The sequence below is a fragment of the Castor canadensis genome, chromosome 8 (assembly GCF_047511655.1).
Source record: "Castor canadensis chromosome 8, mCasCan1.hap1v2, whole genome shotgun sequence".
In the NCBI taxonomy this organism is placed as follows: domain Eukaryota; kingdom Metazoa; phylum Chordata; class Mammalia; order Rodentia; family Castoridae; genus Castor; species Castor canadensis.
The window spans coordinates 47,395,005-47,416,657 of NC_133393.1; the positions used below are offsets into that span (position 1 = coordinate 47,395,005).

At 42.8% G+C, this 21,653-nt stretch overlaps 1 protein-coding gene across 12 annotated transcripts in view; it reads right to left on the minus strand.

Moving 5' to 3' along the window:
- Positions 1-21,653, minus strand: part of Rreb1 (ras responsive element binding protein 1) — a 185,643-nt gene that overhangs the window by 63,105 nt on the left and 100,885 nt on the right. For 8 of the 12 annotated variants that reach the window (XM_074082946.1, XM_074082949.1, XM_074082947.1 and 5 more), the window contains exons 2-4: positions 8,218-8,324; positions 4,249-4,364; positions 3,412-3,624 (exon numbers count right to left, since the gene is read on the minus strand). In XM_074082946.1, coding sequence (XP_073939047.1) covers positions 3,412-3,582 — 171 coding nt within the window. In that variant the 5' untranslated portion in view covers positions 3,583-3,624; positions 4,249-4,364; positions 8,218-8,324. The other 4 variants (XM_074082951.1, XM_074082952.1, XM_074082954.1 and 1 more) reach the window with 3 other exon arrangements.

Sequence of the window (21,653 nt, forward strand, 5' to 3'; positions counted from 1 at the left end):
AAACATTTCCTGTCCTCAAGCATTTTTTAATAGGTATCGTTTTACTTGTATTCATTTGAGTGAGATTTTGTTCTCTGGAAATAATGCCAATTATTGAGCACTTATTATGTGCTAAACACTGAATATATAGTAATATGAGGGTTTTTTTCCACAACCATTAAGAGAGAGTCACTTATTATGGATCCTATTTTCTGGACAAAGAAACTTATCGTACAGAGGGGCAAGTAACTTGCTCCAAACCAGAGAAAAATTAAAAAGTAGAAACAAAGGGAGGGGAGGTAGCATGCATGAAACCCTGGGTTCAATACTCAACACTGCCAAATTAAAAAAAAAAAAAAAAAGGTAGACACAAGATTAAAACTCAGGACAGCTGCTCAACAGACCACATCCTAAATTTGACCTAAGAAAGGATTAACCCCAAGGCGCAGAAAGGAAAAACCCCTGTGGATGCTCATGAGAAATGATGAAAATAAGAGCCATCCCAAAGACTATGAAAACAAATGGCACCATAAACCAGATGGGTGAATAAGTATGTGATGGTGTCTAGCTCTTAGCTGCCTTCTCCCTTACTCCTCCCAGAAACTAGTAAGTCTCGTTCTAAGCACTAGAACCCTCTTTCTAACCTGTGGAAGTGAGTCTGAGGAGTAGTTATATCAACCACACATTTTCTCACTCAAATTCTAAGAAAGTTGAATACCCCAGAAACATTAAAAAAAAAAAATCTGTTCTCACTCACTTATCCATATACTTCTAAGTTCTCTCAGAAGCATAATGGGGGTAGAGGTGGCCAAGGACCCCCATAAAGAAAAAAACAAAAAACAACAAAGAAAGAGCACTTGCCAAGTAACAAAAAATGTTTCAAGCTGGGCCAAAACTTAAAAGTCAAGTTCAATACCTGGGGCACTTTTTGTTAAATCCTTAGATTGTAATACTGTGCATTAAAAAATAAATAAATAAAAGATTCACCAGTGTTATGGAAATGCATGCTAAAAAGTCAATCTTCAGCCAGTGGCTCATGCCTATACTCCCAGCTACTTAGGAGAATGAGGCAGAAGGATCACGTGAGCCTGTGAGTTCATGCCAGCTGGAGCAACATAGATCTCATTTCAAAACAAGCTCCAGCCTCCAAGTGCCCAGCCTCTTGAAGAGATGCATTCTTGAAAAATCACCTTGTATTCACCTGAAACATTGGGCTGGCTGATATTGACTCTAGGGTTGATCATTAACTGTCCCCAAACCTGAAACTGACAGTGGTGCCATGCACATGTGGACCATAGGATAGGTTCACAAAACCCAAGGTGGTGGGAAGAAGGTCTCTGCACTCAGATTCACTAATTTTAAAAACAAGCAAAACAGAAAAGAGAACTGTGATTTTAGAAAAGGCCTAATGGAGAATTTTGAGCCCAGTTACTGCAGCCGTGCTAGTGGAAGCAGCACACTTCCTGAGCTGAAAGAAGAAATTAGCAACCAATGTGATAACTAACCATTCCATAATGGAACTATCTGGCACCCTTGTTGGCATCATGCTGTTGCTAATCTGTCCTGGAACTCTGTGCTCACATGGATGGGACTTTTCCCTGGCCTCTCTCCTTCTACCCTCCCCATCCAGTTCTCAGGTAAAGAGGATACTTCCTTCTTCCCTACACTCTCTCCCCATTGCATTTTGTTTTCTTAGATTAGGTGCTGTATTTAGCAGGCTACCTCTGGCCTAGATCTCCCTTTTAAAAACAAAGCTGGTGTACCAGATCTCTGAAGGAGAAAAGAGGTGGATGACAAGTGGCCCAGTTACACCTGCACATTTGCTTCCTCACTCCTGAAGGAGCAACATTCACTTCGAATGCAGGAATGGGAGGTACCGTGGGTATCTTCTGGCCCTAATTACTACTTCAGGACAAATGGGAAGGAACTGGAGCCTACCTGTGCTGGGGCTATACTTGCCTACACTCCTATTCATTCTTGCTAGAACAAAGAAGGATGAGGAGGACAATGACTTCATCTGTCTTACTCATCCCTACATGCTTGACACTGGGCAAGGTAGCTGGCTAGAAGTTGGAGCTAGGTATATATTGATAAATGGACTGATGGATGGAGAGATGGACAGATAGATGGAAGGGACAGGCACATGGGAGTAGACATAAACCTTTTCTTCCCAGAGCTAGGGCTCCTTCTTGACTCAGGCCACAGTCATACAGGCTGAGTATTTTCTCAGGTACCCATAGGAAGAGAAGCACATGGAGGCAAGAGAAAAAAGAGAGAAAGATATCAATGTTCCAACACTAAAACATCTCTGAGTTCTGTTGAGTACTCAGCCTTGAGCAAGGTGTAGAGAAATGCAGTCCCACACATTGCTGGTGGGATTTGAGTCTGGTAGCATTTTTTTCTGGAGGACATATTGTACCAAAATTTTAATTAAGGTTCTACATCTGAAAATTTAATAGAAAACTATCAGAGCTGTGCTGAGAAAATTCTGTAAAGGACAGTCATAGAAGTATTACTGACAAAAAAGAAAATTAGCTCACAAAAACCCAACAGATTTGCTTTCTTGTCCACCTCTGGTACCTAGGCAAGCTCAAGACTGCCTTCTCTCCAAAAGTTTAACATAACCCCATTACAACAGTGAAACCAAAAACTAAAATGAAGAAGTTAATTCAAACTATATAGATTCAGAGAACTGAGAATTATTTGCCCTCTGACCCCTCCTTGATGTACCCTAAAAGTTGATTAAAATGTTCTACCATGCCAGCAACAGTTTTTCAAAAGTGCCCTATTTGTCCATTAATTAAAAGATAGCATCTTATTTCCCAAGAGAGGTCAATGGAGGAGACAAAGCTTTTTATTAATGCATTAATTCCTCCCAATCTGTCTATACATTCTTTCCCACTTGTGCCAAGTGAAAATTCAAAAGGACTAAGCAGAATCTTAAGTGGAATTCTAAGGAGCCAAATTCTGTGTGCTTTCAAAGCTGGAAAGCTGAGTAGTAGCCTCTACACAAACAGGACTTATTTCCTACCTAAGCTGAAGACACTTAAAAAAAAAAATTAAGAAAGTGGCTTAGAAAGCCCAGTTGAATAGCTGTGTGAATAAGGAATGAAACCACATCACAGCTGAGGAATCAATCAAGTTCACTGCCTTGACCATCACTGAAGAAAGCTTGTGTTTAAACCAAATCATGGGGCAAAGAACAGGGTGCTTTCACCAACATACCACAGCCAAGAAAATTTCCTCTTTGAAAGGAAACTGACATAAGTTTTGAAAAATTTGTTCCTATAAAATGATTAACGTCTGTCTCTGGGTGCCTCTGTCTAACTCAGAATGCATCCAAAGTTTTATATTTGTGAATTGGGGAACTTCTTCCAACATTCTCATTGTCTGAACCTATCCATTGCTACCATCCAGTACACAGACACTTACCTGGTTCCTTCTGCCAATCCGATTTGGTCCTGGAGGCTTTGTGGGGGACTTGATGCCCTGGGGGCTCCCACCATTCTCGGTGACGTTCCCTACACTCATTACTGCAGACATCATGCTGTTGATGGAGGACAGGTCTGAGCCTTCCAAGCCAACGGGCGAATTTGACGTCATTGGGACAGGGGCTTATGCTTCTAAGAAGCCTCTGCCATAGAACTGAAAGACCGGAAATTGCTGATATGATCATGAGGAAATTTAGGCTTCCAACATAGCCAGGTACTGCTAGCCATGACTGCCATGGATTGCAAGTGAAATGAAAAAAGCCCAATACCCTTCTAATTCAAGCCTATACTCATGATGGTGCCCAAAATAATTTAAGCTTTCACTTAATGACTCTTGGTATACCAAAGATTAACCGCCAATCTTTCTTTTTTTTCTAAATGTATGTCATGAACAAGACTCAAAAGTGACCAGAGGCAGGTTTCCAGTGCCTTTCCTAATCTTTGTGAGCAGAGGAGGGAAAGGCTGAGACAACAATGAAGAAATCCAGAGAGCTGCCATTTGGCCAGCACCCTCTTCATAACCTGCACTCATTTGCAACTTCATGAATTTTCTAGGTCTAAAAACTAATGAGAAACTTCAGGTTTCATGTAACTCTGTTGCTATAATATAGTGATTATACAGTCCAAATTCTGTAAGAGACTAGCGAAATCTACCTTGCCAGAATTATAACCATTTCAAATTGACGTAAGCAAGCCTAGTTTCTTAAAAATACAAGTAGGTGATACACTTATACCCTAGCAAATAAAGACAAAAACCCTACTATCCACTGCTGATTACCTCCATTTTCTGTCCCAACTGACTATGAAATTTCCTCCTTAGACAGCTATCAGCCACACGAAGTAGAAAATGCTCGTGTTTGTTTCTTTTTCTTCTCTTGGTATTACTTGTTGGCACTGAAAAAGAAACAGGTAAAAAGGTTTGATAAATTCACTAAGCAAAAATATTCAGTTGTAGTCGATGTGGTGGCACACGCCTGTTATCTCAGCATTGGAGAAGTGGATGTAGGACAATCATGAGACTGAGGCCAACCTGGGCTACATAAGCAAGACCCTGGGCAAAAAAGAAAAAAAGAAGGAAGGATTGATTTAGTCTTTATTTTCTGTGATGTCAGACAAAAATACAATAAGCACAAATGAGAGGCTAATTCTGTCCTTTTTTTCTTCCAAAACTGTATTCTGTCAGGTGCCAGTGGCTCACGTCTGTATTCTTAGCTACTCAAGAGGCAAAGAGCAGGAGGACTACAGGCAAACAGTGACACCCTATCTCAAAAATACCCAACATGTAAAAGGGCTGGTGGAGTGGCTCAAGGTATAGGCCCTGAGTTCAAACCCCAGGACTACACACACAAACACACACAAAAAGATTTTACTTCTTCAGGCCACATGCATTCCTTGAACTAGAAGAACCATGGCTATAGGTGCGGCCAGCAGTAAATCCACAGGTAAAAATGTTGCCCTTATTTTATCTGGAAAGATATTCTATAGCTGAATCCCTGCCAGCAGTATTACATTAATATCCTATTATCCTACAGTGTGCTAATGAAGAAGTCCACAGAAGCAACCAAAGATCAAGCTCATCATCTCAGTTGTAAAGAGGATACTTAAAAACATGGTTTGGTGTTTCATCCGTCAACTTTAAGGGATATGACCTAGCACATGTAACAAATGGTCCCACCCAGAGCAGCCATCCTGTAGCAGAGCAAGAAAAGTCTGGGCATAGACCTTTATTAAGTGAGGCTTCCACTACCTGTGTAGTACCAAGCTAAAGTGCTATCCACAGCAATTATTAAAAAAAGAAATGCTACCCAAAGGGCCAAAGAGAATCTTAGGAACAAAACTATCCTTGTCAAGAGATTAAACGTGGGGGCTCAGGATGATGCTCAGTGATAGAGCACTTGCCTAGCATTCTTGAGACTCTGGGTTCAATACCCAGTACCCTCCACAAAAGACAAAATGTACCTTTCTTGTATGGTTTGAATGTGTCCCCCAAAATTCCATGTGTTGGAAACTTAATACTCAAATTCATAAATTAACAGTATTTGGAGGTAGGGCCTTTAGGAAGTAACAGGGATTAGATTATGTCATGAGAGTGGGTGGGCCCCCATGACGAGATTAGTGACTTTAAAGGAAGAGGAAAAAGAGACCTGAGCTAGCACATTTGCTCTGCCCACCATGGTATGACACAGCAGGGAGACCCTCACCAGATGCCAGCACCACGCTCGTCTTCCCAGCCTACAGAAACATGAGCCAAGTAAACTTGCATGCTTTATAAACTACCTGGTGTCAAGTATTCTATTATGCCAACAGAGAACAAACTAAGACAACTGTTAACAGACATATGAACCAAATGGCTTTACAATCAGTAGTAAAAAGGAATAACTACGGAAGCACACAATTTAAGGCTCCTGATCCAGCTTCATCTTCCACATCTTTCTTCATAAAGAGAGGAAAGCCATTACCAAAACTAAATGAAAAACCCCAATTTATTTTTTTCTCCTCCCTTCTTCCCTTCCCTCTCTCCCTTCTTTTTTGAGACAGGGTTTCACAATTATGGTCCATGCTGGCTTTGAAGTCATGGTCCTCCTGTCTCAGCTTCCAAGTGCTGAGATTATAGGCATCTATTACCATAGTCAGGATCAGACTATTGTCTTTCCCCATGCTAGCAGACCATTTAAACTTATTAAAAATTGTACTTTAGGGGTGTGGCTCAAGCAGAACACTTGCTTTGCGAGCGTGAGGCCCTAAGTTCAAATCCCAGTCCCACTAAAAAAATTTTGCACTTTATACTTCCTATTTCTAACTATTTGGGTGGTTTCTCTCTAGGGAAAAAAACGGCCAGACTTGTACATACCCACACCACTTTTCTTTCTTAAAACAGATTGATAACAAAAGTATGAACAGTTGCTAGAATTTTGTAACTCATCAGTATGTAATTATGCATTTGGTTCATAAATGGATACTTGCAGCATTAAACTCACCCTGTTCTTTTAAATATATCTCCTCACCAAAAAAAAAAAAAAAAAAAAAAAAAAAACCCACAAACAACTCTCCCCATAAACTTAATGTACAGAAAACTACAAAATTACTGACTAGAAATCTATCTTTACTTTAATTATGTTAACTTAGTAAAGAAAATGAACCTTTCTACCAATTTATACTAAGAGTTTGAAAGAAGATCTTGCTTTTGTCCTATTACTACATTTAAGTATTTTTCTGTTTGTTTTGTTTTTTGGGTTTTTTTGAGATAGGGTCTTGCTCAGTATCCCAGGCTGGCCTAGAACTCACCAGCCTGGCTGACTTCAAACTCTCAATCCTCTTGCCTAAGCATCCTGAGTGCAAAGATTACAGGTAAGTACAATCATGCTTGTCTCAATAGGAAAACTGATTAAAAAAAAAAAAAAGCCAAACTGCCAATAAGAATTTTTTCAGTTATTATGAAAAGGAACATTCTTGCAAACTACCTAAAATGTCTGAAATATAGAATGTGTACTGAGACCATCATAACTAATAGCAAATCAGCTGAAAGGTGCAAAGGCTGATTATACTTGAAAAGAAAAAAAGCCATCCTACTCTGTCTGGACAGAAATACATTGGCTAAATTTATTTTCTCCTTGAGGACAAGGTACAAAGTGTGAAACTATCCATCAATGATTTCAAGATTCCCTACATTTACTTCCTTTTCCTATTTTAAATGTAAGTAAACTGAAATATTATTTTAGAAAGTTGAGTCACTTTTCTCATTTCTGATCTGAAAGTGCAGTTAACACATTGTTTGAAAAGAATCAGGGGACCCATCCCTGAGAAGATGTTTAGGAAGAAGCCATCAACCTGCTCCATGAAGCTGAGGCAAGATTTTACTCCAGTTTGTTCTCGAGTCTCATAGTGAAGTTCTCCTTTGAAATCATGGAACAGGGCACAAGTAAAAGATGCTGGTACACAACACAATGTAGCTCACTGTTCTATTTTAGAAAAAATAAGATCCACCTTAACATTAAAGCTCATCTACCCGATAATTTAACCAGAAGCAAGTTGGCTAGTACTGGTTGATTCTCCTTACTCCACGGCCTCTCTCCAGACTGGAGCAGTATCTCAAACTAATAACACCTAAAACTGCTGACCCTAACTCTCTTGGGATAAAAGATAATCCTAAGAGTGTAAGCCTCATTGACAAAGCACTTTTTTCTTCATGGATACAGCCCTAGAATTTTCTTTCTTTCTTTCCTCGGTTCTATTTTCCTTCCTGATACCATCGCATGTGCTGCAAGTAAGTTAACTAATTAAACTTTTTAAATGAAAATAAAATCACTGGCCCCAATCAAATATAATTCCTCCAACTGGAATCAACCAAAGAGGACTAGGACCGCAGATGAAGTTCCCAAGCCACAGACATGATCAACATCACCCATGTGGACTGGTCTAGTTTTGAACCCATAGTCTGGATTTAGGGATGGGGAGGGAGGGATAAGAGAGGAAGGAGGTATCTGAGGTGTTGCTTCCTATGAAGCAAATCCTCAGCATCCTAAGATTTCTCAGCCCACACCACAAGCTCAACAGATCAAGAAGAACTAGTAAGTCACAGTTGTAATTTTAACCTGATTTTGCCCCAAGCTTCACGAGGACCTGAAAAAGAGGGAGGACAATTCAAGGAGAGGAGGATGGGAGAAGAGACAGCACAGAAAGACTCAACATTCACCATTACTGTGACTCAAGGGAGGTCTACAAAGGTTAACTGACCTGTTTTCCTCACCTTATCAAGCTGCCCTCCTTACTGAGATGCTGACAACAGCTGGGCCCAAATATGGACAGAGTCACACCTCAGTGAAGCCACTACTTCTGGAGCAGAGTTGGAGCAACCTGAAAAATTGAGAGAATGTGACATTAAAGGGGAGTAAGGCCAGAAGTTATCCTGCTTCCATATAATTTCCTCTACTCAACACCACCAGGAAAAGAGGGTACTTCCCATTCCCTGTCTGCAGTTGTAAGCAAGCTGTTTGCTGATTCCATGCAGAGGTGTCCCATTAGCATCCAAGCAAGAGTGGCTGCAGCAAAGTATGCCTTGGACAGACAGGAACCTCACTATAACCCCCAAGAAAGCACATTCCAACAACACGGAGGGCAATGATACATGGGAATGGCTAAGACCACCGGCTCCAGGTGGAGTTTTAAGCAGTCTAATGGCATGTTCACTAGTAGATGCTGGACTAGGAGTGTAGCTCAATGGTAAGACCCCTCCCTAGCATTTGTGAGGCCCTGGATTCAAATCCCATGACTGCAAAACATAAAAACAAAAACAAATATGGCCAAACAGTAGATGCTGTTGGTCCTTTCCAGCTTAGAGGGAAGAGAAAAGCAAGAGACAGTAATCAGAGCTATCAAAAACAGGGAAAAACAGAAAAGAGCTGAAGAAAATAAGAAATATGAAACTAACAGTGCCTTAAGTAGATTATTACATCCTTTCCCAACCAAGGGGGTAGGGAGTGTCTGTAATACATGTTAAACAGGACCAAATACATGCATTTCCTTTGCTGTAGGAACAAACAGAAAATGGCTCTAAAATTACACGTCCTTCAAAAGTGTGAGAAGGTCTGCTCTAGGATTTCAAGAACCCCAAAAGCCCAGATCTGGGAGAATGCTGTGTCTGGTCCTCAATATAGCCAAGAGAAAGCTGGAATGTAACATAACCCATAGCTACAGCATCCAACTCTGGAAACTGCATCCCTCAGCTAAACTGAAGAGTCCAGAACAGGGAGAAGACAAGAAGCAGAATAAGGACTGGGGATGTAGCCTAGTAAGAGCACCTGCCTAGCAAGCATGAGGCCCTGGATTCCATCCCTAGCACCACAAAAGAAGAAAAAAAAGCAGAACAAACCCCATGCGGACACTTGTCAAGAAGCAATCGCTCAGCATATTTTCTCCCTTTATCCTCTTTCGTAGTGTCTGGAGACAAGCTGCTGAAGCGTGTCACACAGCTACCACCTTGCATCTTACCCGAGTTGTCCACAAATAATTCCTGAGCACCTTAGGCAGGCAAACCCCTTGGTTAGACCATCTGTTAAAGTGAGGAAGCTCTATCAGCCTCTTCTACCACAAACAACAACTTCCATGATTTCTGACAACTCAATACCCCCAGCTTTTCTCTCTTTATACTTCACTGCTCCAATTCTCCATCTTTTTCTTCTATTCTCTTTTGAAAAGTTCGTTGGATTTTTAAGTATCAAGAAACAAGGATTAGTCAGGTGCCAGTGGCTCATTCCTGTAATCCTAGGTACTCAGGAAGCAGAGAACAGGACGGTAGAGGGTCCAAACCAGCCCCCAGGGATATAGTTCAAGAGACCTATTTCAAAAATACCCAACACAATACTGGGCTGGTGGAGTAGCTCAAGTAGTACAGCACCTACCCAGCACGTGCAAGGTCCTGAGTTCAAACCCCAGTACTTAAAAAAAAAAAAGAAAAGAAAGGCTGGCAGAGTGGTTCAAGTGGTAAGAGCACCTGCCTCGCTAGTATGAGGCCCTGAATTCACACCCCAATACCAATACTGCAAAAGAAACAAACAAGAAGGGACAGACTGTAAATGGTACACGGAGGACCCTCAAGTCTACAGGTACCCTAATACTACCACAGTAGTTCTCCATGTTTCTTGGGTCAGGACCCTCTGTGAGAATCTGATTAAAAACTATGAACACACTACAGACAAATCCACATACACTACATTTCACTCAGCATCACAGTCAAAGATAAGAGAAACCTACCTAGGGCAAGAATTCTTGTTTTGCTGGGTTTATGACTTGCCCTCTTTCAAACTATGAATCAAATCAACTTAACTAAAATTCCCACATAGTTTTCAGAAACACACAAACAAAACAACCTTTCAGATCATTCCCAACCAACTTAAATTTAGGATATGTGGGGAGAAATTGAGCTTTTAATGCAAGCACTCTCCCTGTTTTTATTCATCTCTAAACGAATGGGGGACTAAGAAGGTTATAGCTCCATCCTAGAGTGCTTGCCCAACATGCTTGAGGCTGTAGATTCATGTCCTAGCACTAGGGGGAAAAAAAATAATAAAACAAAATAAAGGAAAGAAAGAAAAAAAAAAGCTTTTGATTCTAAGTTTTATTAAGAAAGAAGCAGTCCCATAGATTTTTTTCTGGAAGCTGTCAAGATCTTTAAGTATAATGAATAATAGTTCTCTATGTAATTTAAAACAGCATCAACAAAATATGCTTCACAGCCAGAAACAAGTATCTGGAATTAGCTCTACTTCCCATTCCCATTTAAAATACATTTTTAAAAAAGAAGAAAGAAAAATCCAAGTATTTTCCCAGGAAACACACAGAGAACCCAGGAGAAAGAGGATCCTTTTAAAGCAAAAGGGACAAACTGAGAGGTTTGACCTTGAAACTTTATCCTCTGACCTTGGATATAAATGATTTGAATATCTAGAATGTCTTGTGAATACCCTGAGTAACTGGAGTCACTAACCTGTTTGTTTTGGGTTCCATTAGGCCTAAGGGACTCACAGAACTTGAAGGGTGGAAAAGTACAAGATAGTTTTTTAAAGAAATGTCAAAATATCCCTTACTCCACCACCACTGCCTCAACCAAAAAAAAAAAAGGTGTTGGGGGGGGAGCTGTTATGTCACAGAAGATGATTCCTGGAGGTGAAACATGACAAAGACAGGCTGGGACATTTGGGTGAAGCTCTGGGATGCTGAATTTCTGGATTTTCATTCCCAGATTCAAAAAAAAGCAGGGATGTCTTGGATGTTTTGGGACTAGGAGGGGCAGCGGAAGGCCAGCCTCCAGCCAAGGAGGAGATAAAGGACAATGCTATGTAAAGCCAGAAACAGAAGATTAAGGAGACTGTCTCCAGGTCCAGTGAGATAGCAATGAAGAGATGAAAGATAAAAGAAAAGATAGTTTAGAAGAAAAGGGCGGCATCCCAGCTTCTGAACCACCTCAGGGTTTTTGAAGTGAAATCTAAAATCTAGCCTTAGGCTCCTAGGAAATATGGAGTAAGTTGAGATGCCTAAAATGATGGCAGAGGCCCTGGGCTTTACAATACTTGACTGGACGGCTGCAGTGCTGAGCCTCTGTGATGTCCACAAATAGTTCAGATGATTGATCTGGAATGTATAAGAGAGGCCAACCAGTTCAGGCCAACCCAGGACAAGCTGCAACAGTTTGAGTTAAGAGGAGTACAAATACTAAAATGATCTAGGGTACTTGACAATCAGCAAAGACACAACCTTGAAGGGTGGGCTAGATCAGGGATAGAACCAAACCGGACTAGCTTGCCTCCATGGCCACGTCTGCTCTCCTCTTGCCTGCAAAGCATGAGGCAAAATTGTCATTTCTAAGCAGGATGGCCTTGCATGTGCTCTGATGGCTGACAGCTGGGATGATGGCTCTGAGTTCCAGGAAGTTGATGTGTTTCTTGGCTTAGGGTGCAGGCTATGCCTTGGATAGGGCGGCAACCCATGAAAGTCACCCACCCCACCCTGCCCACAGCTGGCACAGGCTTTGGTAACATGAAGGCTTAAAGCATCACGTAGTGCTTTTTAGTACTCAAGCAAAACCTGCACAATTGGGCCCCATGAACTGCTTCATCCAGCTCTGCATCTTCTCCCCCTTGGAGAGGATGGACTGCTAAGAAGTGGAGGAATGTACCTCTTGGCACAGACCATGTTCTGTGAAGGAAGTATATGGGGGGTTGGCAGAGTGGCTCAAGCGGTAAGAGCTCCTGCCTTGCAAGTGTAAGATTCTGAGTTCAAACGCCAGTGCTGCCAAAAAAAAAAAAAAAAAAAAAAAAAGTATGGAGGTAAAAATTATGTGGGGGTGAGCAGGAATGCAAGGGGGGCAAGAAGGCAAGAAGTATGTGTGAGCCTCCTCTTTGGTTGCCTTCTGAGTTCCAAAAAACACTCCTCTACTTCTTTCTCTTCAAGCCTACAAGGAAATGGTTAAGTTTCTAACCTGCCACTCAAGGCTCTCATGCTTTGGCCTTTTTTACCTTCTGGCCTTGTTACCTTCTTGTTCCCATGGTTACCCTGCTTTCTTCTCCTAGAACTGCAGTCCTCTTGGCCACTGTGTACATGACACCATCCTGACTCCCAATGACCCAGGGCTTTTGACTTCAAATCCCAAGACACTTCTAACTCTGTCATTATATTTAATAATCATAGCTAACAATTCCTGAGCACAATGCACCATGTAGAACATGCACTGTCTTAATCCTACAACTCTATAAGGATTAATCAAAATGAACAGATGAGAAAACCAAGGTTTAGAGGGGTTAAGTCATTTGTCAGAAACATCCTAGGGCTGTTATATGGGAGAGCGAAATGAATCCTGTTTCTGAACTCTATTAAGTTTCTTTTGGACAATATGTGTGACTCCTGGCACAGGGTTTCTCACAATCTTGGCCTAAAATCATTTTTGCCCTTCCAGATACTTAGCGCTTAGTCTTCCATTCCTGTCTGTGTCTGGGCAAAAAAGGGAACATTCTCCTTCCTTCTCACGACACAGCCAACCTCTCTCTCGAAAGGCACAGACTTTCATCTCTGAGGAAAAAGTTCATCACGTTAGGCAGAGGCTGGGAAACATCCCCTGCTATACAGAGACAGAGGCCTTCACATTCTATACCCTCAGGTTCTAGAAGCAGCTAGGCAAAGGGAGGCTCAGACTGAAATCTAACAGCCCCGTCCTGTCCAGTGGCTGATCCAACTGATCCATCACCATGACACATCCCTCCAGGTCACTTCTGCTTCCATGGAAATCATGTACAGACCTGGAACAAGGAGTACACACTTCAGGTCCTGGGGTATGAGGGAGGGCGGGCTGCAACGATAAGGGACACGCAAAGGAAGTATGTTTGTCAGGAGTGGGGACAGGAAGTGGGGGATGAGCAGTGAGACCGCACAGATGAAAAGCTAGGCAAACACAATTTAAAGGAAACCTTACCTACAGTTTTACCTGGTCAGTAAGAAATTAACTGCAGCTGACTTATGAACACAAACATCCCCAAGAGTATAGGTGCACCTCTACCTGAGATGGGTCTCCACCCCAACAAAACCCATCCTAAGTTGACATGCACCTAACCTAGTACACATCCAAGCTTAGTGACACAGTACACTGTAGAGCATCACTTGTTTCCCCTTGTGATTATGAGGCTATCTGGGAGTTGCTGCCCAGCATCAAAGATCAGACTACATATTGCTAGCCAGCTAGAGGATCCAAATTCAGAATTCCAACTACGGTTTCTACTGAATGTGTATCACATTCACACCATGGAAAAACTGAAAAATCGTACAAGTAAAAAATTCTCAGTTTTGGTGTATTACAGCCCATCATTGGAAATGCAAAGTCTCTGGTCCCATCCCAAACACACAGAATCATAAACTCCTTTGGGGCAGGCCCAGCGGTCTGTGTGTTCACAACTCTCTAGGAAATCCTACCAGTCCTGAGAACCAGCTCAAAAACCCAAGGATATGTTAGGACTTGTGGCTCAATCAGTGGAGTGTCTGCCCTTCAAGCATGAAGCTCTGAGTTCAAACCCCAGTACCACCATCACCCCCACCCCCTCAAATAAAATCAAGGGTGTCTGAAAATCTTTCTTATGAGAGCTGCAAATCTCAGAAACCAAGGCAATGGAGCAAAGACTCAGATTCCAATTCCAACTTTGGTTTTATTTGCCACAATAAGAATAAATAAAACTAGTAAATAAATACAGAAAGAAGAGAGAGAAAAGAGATTCACCTGTGCAAGGCCAATTTCTAGGTTCTTCAAGAACAGAGACATGTTGAATGTGAGTTTCAGACAAGGCAGGATCAGCCTACAGTTCACTGGTGGCCAATCCTCTTTACACGGATCTTCACACAGCCCTGTATTCTGAAAGCCATCTCTACAGCAAATGGCATTTTGCAAGCCTGTGCTACTCCCTAAACAGAGCTTTCAAAGGTGCTATGGTATTCCATAGCCTCCAAATTTGAGCCCTTTGAGCAGGTTTTCTGGTTGACCTGGACAGCCAGTCTTGCCCTCTCCCCTGCTGCTCCTGGGGCATACAGGACAGAGGAAAAATGAAGAGAGAAGAGCTAGGGAGGATGATTCTGGGAGAAGACAATGCTGAGGCTCTTTCCCACACCTCTAATAGCTCGAGACATACTGCCGTGTGCTTCTTCATGGGGCTTACGGAGGGAAGAGGCAGCGTGAAGGGAGGTCACTCCTACCTTCTGGAGTGACTGCTCTATACTCCGATAGATTTCAGGTACCCCAGTCATCTGAACCCAGAGCATTTCACCAGACGTAATGCTACTGGTTGATGCGCCTTTTCAAAAGTAATGTCCATGGGCCTCAGATAAAGGAATACTTGTTCCTCTTATAAATAAAAATCACATGGACATTTTAACTGCTATATTAAACTCATTTTAGCAGTGAAGCAAAGTACTGAATGGGAAGACAGGGTCATTGCCTACCAAACGTTTTCAGTCAGATTAAACTCAGTATTTAAAATGTGAGCTGCTGAGGCTGGGGATGTAGCTCAGCAGTAGAGCATCTGGGTAGCATGCGCAAGACACTGGGTTAGAACCCCAGCACTGCAAAGATAAAATAAAAATAAAATGAGAATTTCTGGGAATTTCCTGGTAGATGCTAGACCAAACCATCCTGTTGATCGCCACTCTGGACCTCTCTGTAGGGCATGTTACATCTTCAGAGAAAGGAATGGGGCAGAGCCCTGATCACAAGCCTTTCTATGGGTACATGATGACTGAGAAGAAGCTGACTCCACTCCTTGGCAGCTATTCTCCAGGGACCATGTCTTACTGACAAAACCTAACTACTGCCAGACTCGGGAGGCCAAGATGCAGCTGCCACCTGGCAGCCATTTGTCACACAGCGCCCTTATCCCCTGGGAGGGGGACACAGGCAGCACTTGGCGCCCAGCTGTGGGAAGAGCAAGTCCCTGGCCCTCTCCCAAGGCAGGCCAGACTTTTCCTAAACATTGTTTCTCTGCTTGGCCACCAGGACCTGGTATTTCATCACTTTCTTGCCGAACTTAGCAGAAACCTGTATCACTCTCCACTCTGCCCAAGGCAGCTAGGGAAAGAGGGCAAGTGGCCAAGGTGATCTGCATCTGAGCAAAGGAGTGACTGCGCTTGACAGAAGAGGAAGAGGTAGACAGGGCACCCTCACCTACCTATAGTGCAGGGTCTCTTGGGCTAGGGCAGGGGATCAACTTTTAGCAGCCCCTACCCTATCCTACCTTAAGATCTGCTCTACTGGTTTCTCAGGTAGATACAGGTACAGGAAAGTGTGGAGAGGAGAGGGGCTTCCACAATACACTTGGATTGAGAATTTAATAATGGAAAAGGATATTGCTATAAGTAACAGAAAATAGGATTCAAGTCAGAGTGTATCAGAAGTCTGAGAAAACATTAACTATGCCAGAAATGTATTAGGCACCTTACATACGATTAATCCTTCCCCAAGTCCTAGAAGGTAATGACTATGTTATACTACACATCTCTTAAGGGGCAGGGCCAAGACTCAAAATCCTTGTACTTTCCCTACACTACAAAGATGATTATTGAACAACCATACAGAGAAGGAAGATAAGCATGCCAGAGGACTGGGACACCAAGTCAGGGGGAAAACAAGAAATGGCTGAAGAAACTGGAGGTGCTCAGCCCATTGAGAGAAGGAACTGGAGACACACAAGAGCTGGCAGCGAAAGCTGCTGGAGTGCTGCACTCGTCTCACGGATCCACCAGGGCAGGAAGGAAGGACAGACCAGAGGCACAGAGAAGCAGCACTAGGACTCCATAATTCTTTAAACCAGGGCTTTGAAGAGCAACCCTCAGGCCCATTAGGGTAATGAACTTGTAGAGGATGGGTAACTACTAGTCACAGATGTTAAGTAAAAACAACAAAAAAATCTTAGTCTTGGGCTCATAGTATTATTAGATTCAGCAGCATAAGGAGAATAACAAAAAGCACATGACATGGAAACTTGAAGCTTAGCTTACCATCAATGCAGGCCCCCAACTCTCTGAGCCTCAGTTCTCCTATCTAGAAAGTTAACTTATCAAAATACTTGGCAAACAGTATAGCACCCTCCAGCCTTAGTTATTGATGTTAGGCTATTTCCCTCACAACATTCTTCTCCCCCACTCCATTGAGTCCCCCCACCTCAATTTGCCTCCATCTTCCCCCATTAACTGGGAGAGCCTTGAGGGCAGAAACCCAGCTTGATGATCTTTGTAAAAGAATTTTGCCCCAGACAATTAAAAATAAATATAAGTTGCATTATCACAAATGCAATCTCACTGACAGTAAAGATCAAAACAGCTGCTGACACTTGCCATGTTGCACTGTGTGAGCAGGAAATAAAACCCCATGGGCTTCATGCACTGCTGAAACAAATCCTGGTCAGCTCCACATCTGCTAGTCAAGGAAGTGCACAGCACACTCCTGGCTCTCGCAAGGGCAGGGTTTTTCTTCCCTGTATTATTCTCTCTCAGTTGCAACACCTGAATCAGTACTGCTGACCCTCAGCTATTTGCTCCACACTCTCAGGCAGCCAGACTGTAATCGCTGGATTGTTCTGGAAAGTTATCTGAAGTGGAGCTAAAGATCTTCAGTTACATTTACAGCTTTTGGGGAGAAGCTAGAGTAAAGTTCAATAACAGTTTGCAGAGTTTTGGGCAATATCCTGCAACTCTTTCACAGGCTCCGCGGTTGGGGGCTGGCCTTTCTGCCATGCTGGGGAAAGGGCGCAGCAGAAACGGGAACCGAATGCAAGCTAACCAACCCCAGGGCAGGTAGTTAACCTTCCATCAGGTGGGGGCTGCACATTCCCAGAACTCAGGGTAGCTGCAGTGGGGACACTCCTTGGAAAACCAAAATGACTTTGTAGATAATAAACCTGTTGTTTGAATTGCTACTACCCTGACAGCTACACGAAGGCAGGAGATTGCATCTTTCCTTGCCTGTTGGAAAAGTGGTCAGCTGAGGTCAAAATTTCAGTGGCTCATCAGACATTACCAATCATCAGCTGAGAATGACTGTGCTGGGGGAGCTAACATGCTGGGCTCCCAGGGGTCTGATGGGCTGCACTCTGCATGGAATGGATGGTTTTTCTTTCCGCAACCTCCCCCAACTGCCTCTAAGAAAAGCACTCACTACTGTATCTGTGAAGGCAAATACTGAGATATAAGTGGCTGGTAAGTGTTTATCAACAAGCAAACCAACCCAAAATACTAGCAAGCAAATGGTTCTTCTTAAAAATGAGCAAACCAAACTCAACGACTACAGGGTGGGATGGCTCTCTTGGGAGGACTGTATGTTGGACTGGGGAAGAAGTGGCATGTGTACCATCAAGCTGAACCAGCAGAGGTCCAGGCTTGGGGGATTAGTACAGTCCTGGAGGAAGTCAGAGGCTCTGGTATTGACACGCTGAGGTGACTAGTTAATGACAACTGCACTGCCTAGGGGATCTAATCATGATGCTGCACAGGGTGGACCACTCCCCCAGCCTGGTCTGAAACAAACCTCGTTGTCCCCAAAGCGCACTGGTCCATCGGTCTTAGGCTGTGAGTTCACCAGGCGCTAAGCATACCCAGGTTCTTAAATGTGGGTTCACGTCTTACAAGCCCGACCTCACAAACCCCTAAACTTACCCCAAATGTTACAGAGAAAACACACACACACACCCCAAACAAATAACAACAACAACAAAAACAGAAAAGGGAAGACAATTCCAGAGGGACGGGTCTCTTCCCATGTACTCTCTCTCATACCTGAGTAATAACTTGGCTGGCACCAGAAGCACATCTGAAAGAAGAGGCGTGCTCCCACTGCTGGGAGACAGGAGAATCCCAGCCACCCAGAACATGGCCACTTGCCTGCTCATCTGCCCAGACCAAGAATGGCCAGCCATCACCATCTGGTCCCCAAGTGTCAGACACCACGGCAGAATCTCTGTGGCACACTAGCTTGGATACCCAAGCTGACCATCATTTAATATAAGTGCATCAAAAAGATTCACCAGCATTTCTATGACATGAAATTTCTTTGCATGTTATGGAGTCCAGCCTTACTTCTCAAATACTGTTCTTCAAAAACATAATCATAACACCAAGCCATCTCTGGTTCACTCCCCTTTAATTCACTTGGAGGCATGTGATAAAGGCACTGTAGTGTTGTTCATAAAGAAAACCCCTACTCTTTCCTTTTATCTTCCTGTCACAGTTTGCCATCCAGTGATAGGGGATGCCTAGCCTCCAACAGTTCACACTTTTATCTCCCACTGACCCCTGAAGCCAAGAGCTGGACTTCCTGTAGCTCACCTACAGGTGCTGTTTGACTTATTTCAAATACTTGCCTCCAGAGCCGTGGCACAGGCCTGAGTGGCAACTACTGAGCATCCACTTCCGCTCCAACTTTAACACCAAGGGACCAGCATTCCCTGTGCCTTGGTGCAGGAAAGGCAGGACATGTCCAAGAAAAGAATTTGCTTTCCAGGATCACTTACATATTTGCCCTCTGTCTGCAGTAAACACAAATGCTATCTTTATCAAAGCCCAGAAACCCCAGAAGTTAGTTACAGTAGCTAAAGTCTAGCATAGTTTACATTTTTTTTAAAATTTTTTTTAAAAAACACTGGTTCTCCTAGATAGCCTAAGCTGGCCTTGAACTCTCAGGTCTCCTTCAGCCTCCTAAGTGCTGGGATTGGAGGCATGTGCCACCACACTTGGATAGATTAAGATTCTTAAAGTAATTCAGTAGCATGTAATGTCATCCTTTAACCACTGGAGCCCAGGAAAGTTCAGCATGTGCTTACTTGCACACGAAAGTGACCTAGAATACGACAGATCCCTCCCCTGTGGGGTGAGGTCACACTGTGATCTTTCATGTCCCTCCCGGCCCTAATTCTGCACCTGAGACTCAACTGTTAGGGTACATGGGTATTCTGTGGTCCAGTCTCAAAAGTACTTCCATGTACTTAGTACTAAGAGCTTTTTCAGGTGAATATGCAAAACTTGAGCTAGCAGCAAAACCCAGTTCTTTGTGTACCAATCAAGGCAGTTGCGAAGCCATGTGTGTTACTTCTGGATGGGAACCAACCCATCAAAGGACAGAGGCCCCCAATTCCCTGCTGTACAAGACAGGAGCTCCAACTTCTTGGCATCACATTAGCATACCATGAGGCTAATGAGTTCAAAAGATGATAAAATCCAATGTTTACAAGAGTTCCCCCACACAGATTTATTTCTGGGGCTATAAGGACTCTCTCCAAAATTAATTAAAGAATAAGAGAAACTTCCTCATCTAAATACCCTTTAACTGCTCACAATCTCACAGTTAAGAGGGCTTGTGGGAGAAGGGACATAGGAGCAGTGGGAATGGTAAGTCAGGTCAGAGAAAGGGGTAGGGACAAATGACAAACCAGGCTTATAGGTTCAGTCCATAATACTGGTTTCTTTGACAACACTCCAGAACAAAGATAGCATTTTTTTAAGAATCTTTGTTTTTTTTTTAAAATCAGGTTAGATAACAGAGAAAGACAGAGTATGAAGTCACCCGTGGGGCCATACCATCCTATACACAGCCAAGAACACTGCCTTCTATGTGGTCCCTCTCCTAGAGAGGACCCAGCAGGTCAGAGGCCATGGAGGAACAGGAGCCAGCTAACTGGCTCAGCCCCACACAAAGGGCAGACACTCTTTAGCATCCTCAATTTCCTCCCAGCCATGAAGTCAGGAACTACCAGCCCAGACAAATAAAATTGAAAACTTGTGAAAGAATGACATCTACCATGCTTGCTGAATATGCCTGAAGAAAACTTTTTCAAACCCCTTGAAGATGTTCATTATAATTCTGGAAAGAAAATAGTCTACTACACCCAAGTATACACAAACTCAACTTCATGCTTTGCTGGCTTCACAGCTAAAATGCGTAAGTCAAAATATAATAAAAGAGAATCATGTCAGTTAGTCAACTGATTTAGAATTATAACTACATTTCCATAAATGTAGGTGACATCCTACAGTGACATCCTGGTCCACTTCCAATCTGGAAACAGAATTTTCCTAAGGAAGGAAAAACAAAGCCAGGCATCAGCACACCTGTTGATCCTTGCAGTCATAAGCTGAGGCAGGGAGGATGGAGAGTTTAAGGTCAGTGAGAGCTGTTTCAAAAAACCAACAAAAACAAAAGAGATAGGTAGATTATATACTGGTAGATTATATACTGGCTACCTGGCCACAGTAAAAATGCTATTTGTGTGAAAGGCAGGAATATTAAAATAAAAAAAAAATAGGGCTGGCAGACTGGCTCAAGTGGTAAGAGCACCTGCCTAGCAAGTACAAGGCCCTGAGTTCAAACCCCAGTGCCACAAAAAGAAGGAAGAAGGAAGAAGAAGAAGAAATAGCCAGACACCAGTGGCTCATGCTTGTAATCCAAGCTACTTAGGAGGCAGAGAACAGGAAGACTGCAATTCGAAGCCAGCTCCAGCAAACAGTTCTCAAGACACTATCTTGAAACTATCCATCACAGACAAGAAGCTGGTGGAGTGGCTCAAGGTGTAAGCCCTGAGTTCAAATTCCAGTACTGAAAAAACAAAACAAAACATACCATGTTTTTATTTCTCGTGTTAGTCTTAATTCAGTAATCTGGACTGGACAATAATAATCCTTTCAAGGTCTCCCAAAAGAAACAACTAGTTGTGGTGGTGACTTTTTTGTATCCTCTAGCCAAATTTATTTTTAATGGAATGAGAGTGCGGAAAATGGATATGGAAAGTAATTCTAGTTCCACTTACCTTACGTGGAAGGTTAAGACTACTGTGCTGTTGGTTCTAATCACATATTCAAATTGTACAACCTAAATTTATAGTCAAATATTATTCAGAATTACAACATCAGGCAAATGTTTTTAATTTTTTTTAGTCTGCAGAAAGAGAGGAAACAAAGAGACATATTAATGTTATCAGGACTGCTAAGCTTCAAAACTTAGTTTCTTTGCACTTATTCCAGGGCTGCAGCCACCAAGCATAGGTCTCACCTAAAGAAAGGAAGGGAAGGAAGGAGGGAGGGAGGGGGAGGGAGGGAAGAAGGAAGGAGCAGGGGTGTCGAATTTTCATTTTCCTGCAGCTGGAGTTTTAGATCCATCCTTGCTACTTCTGG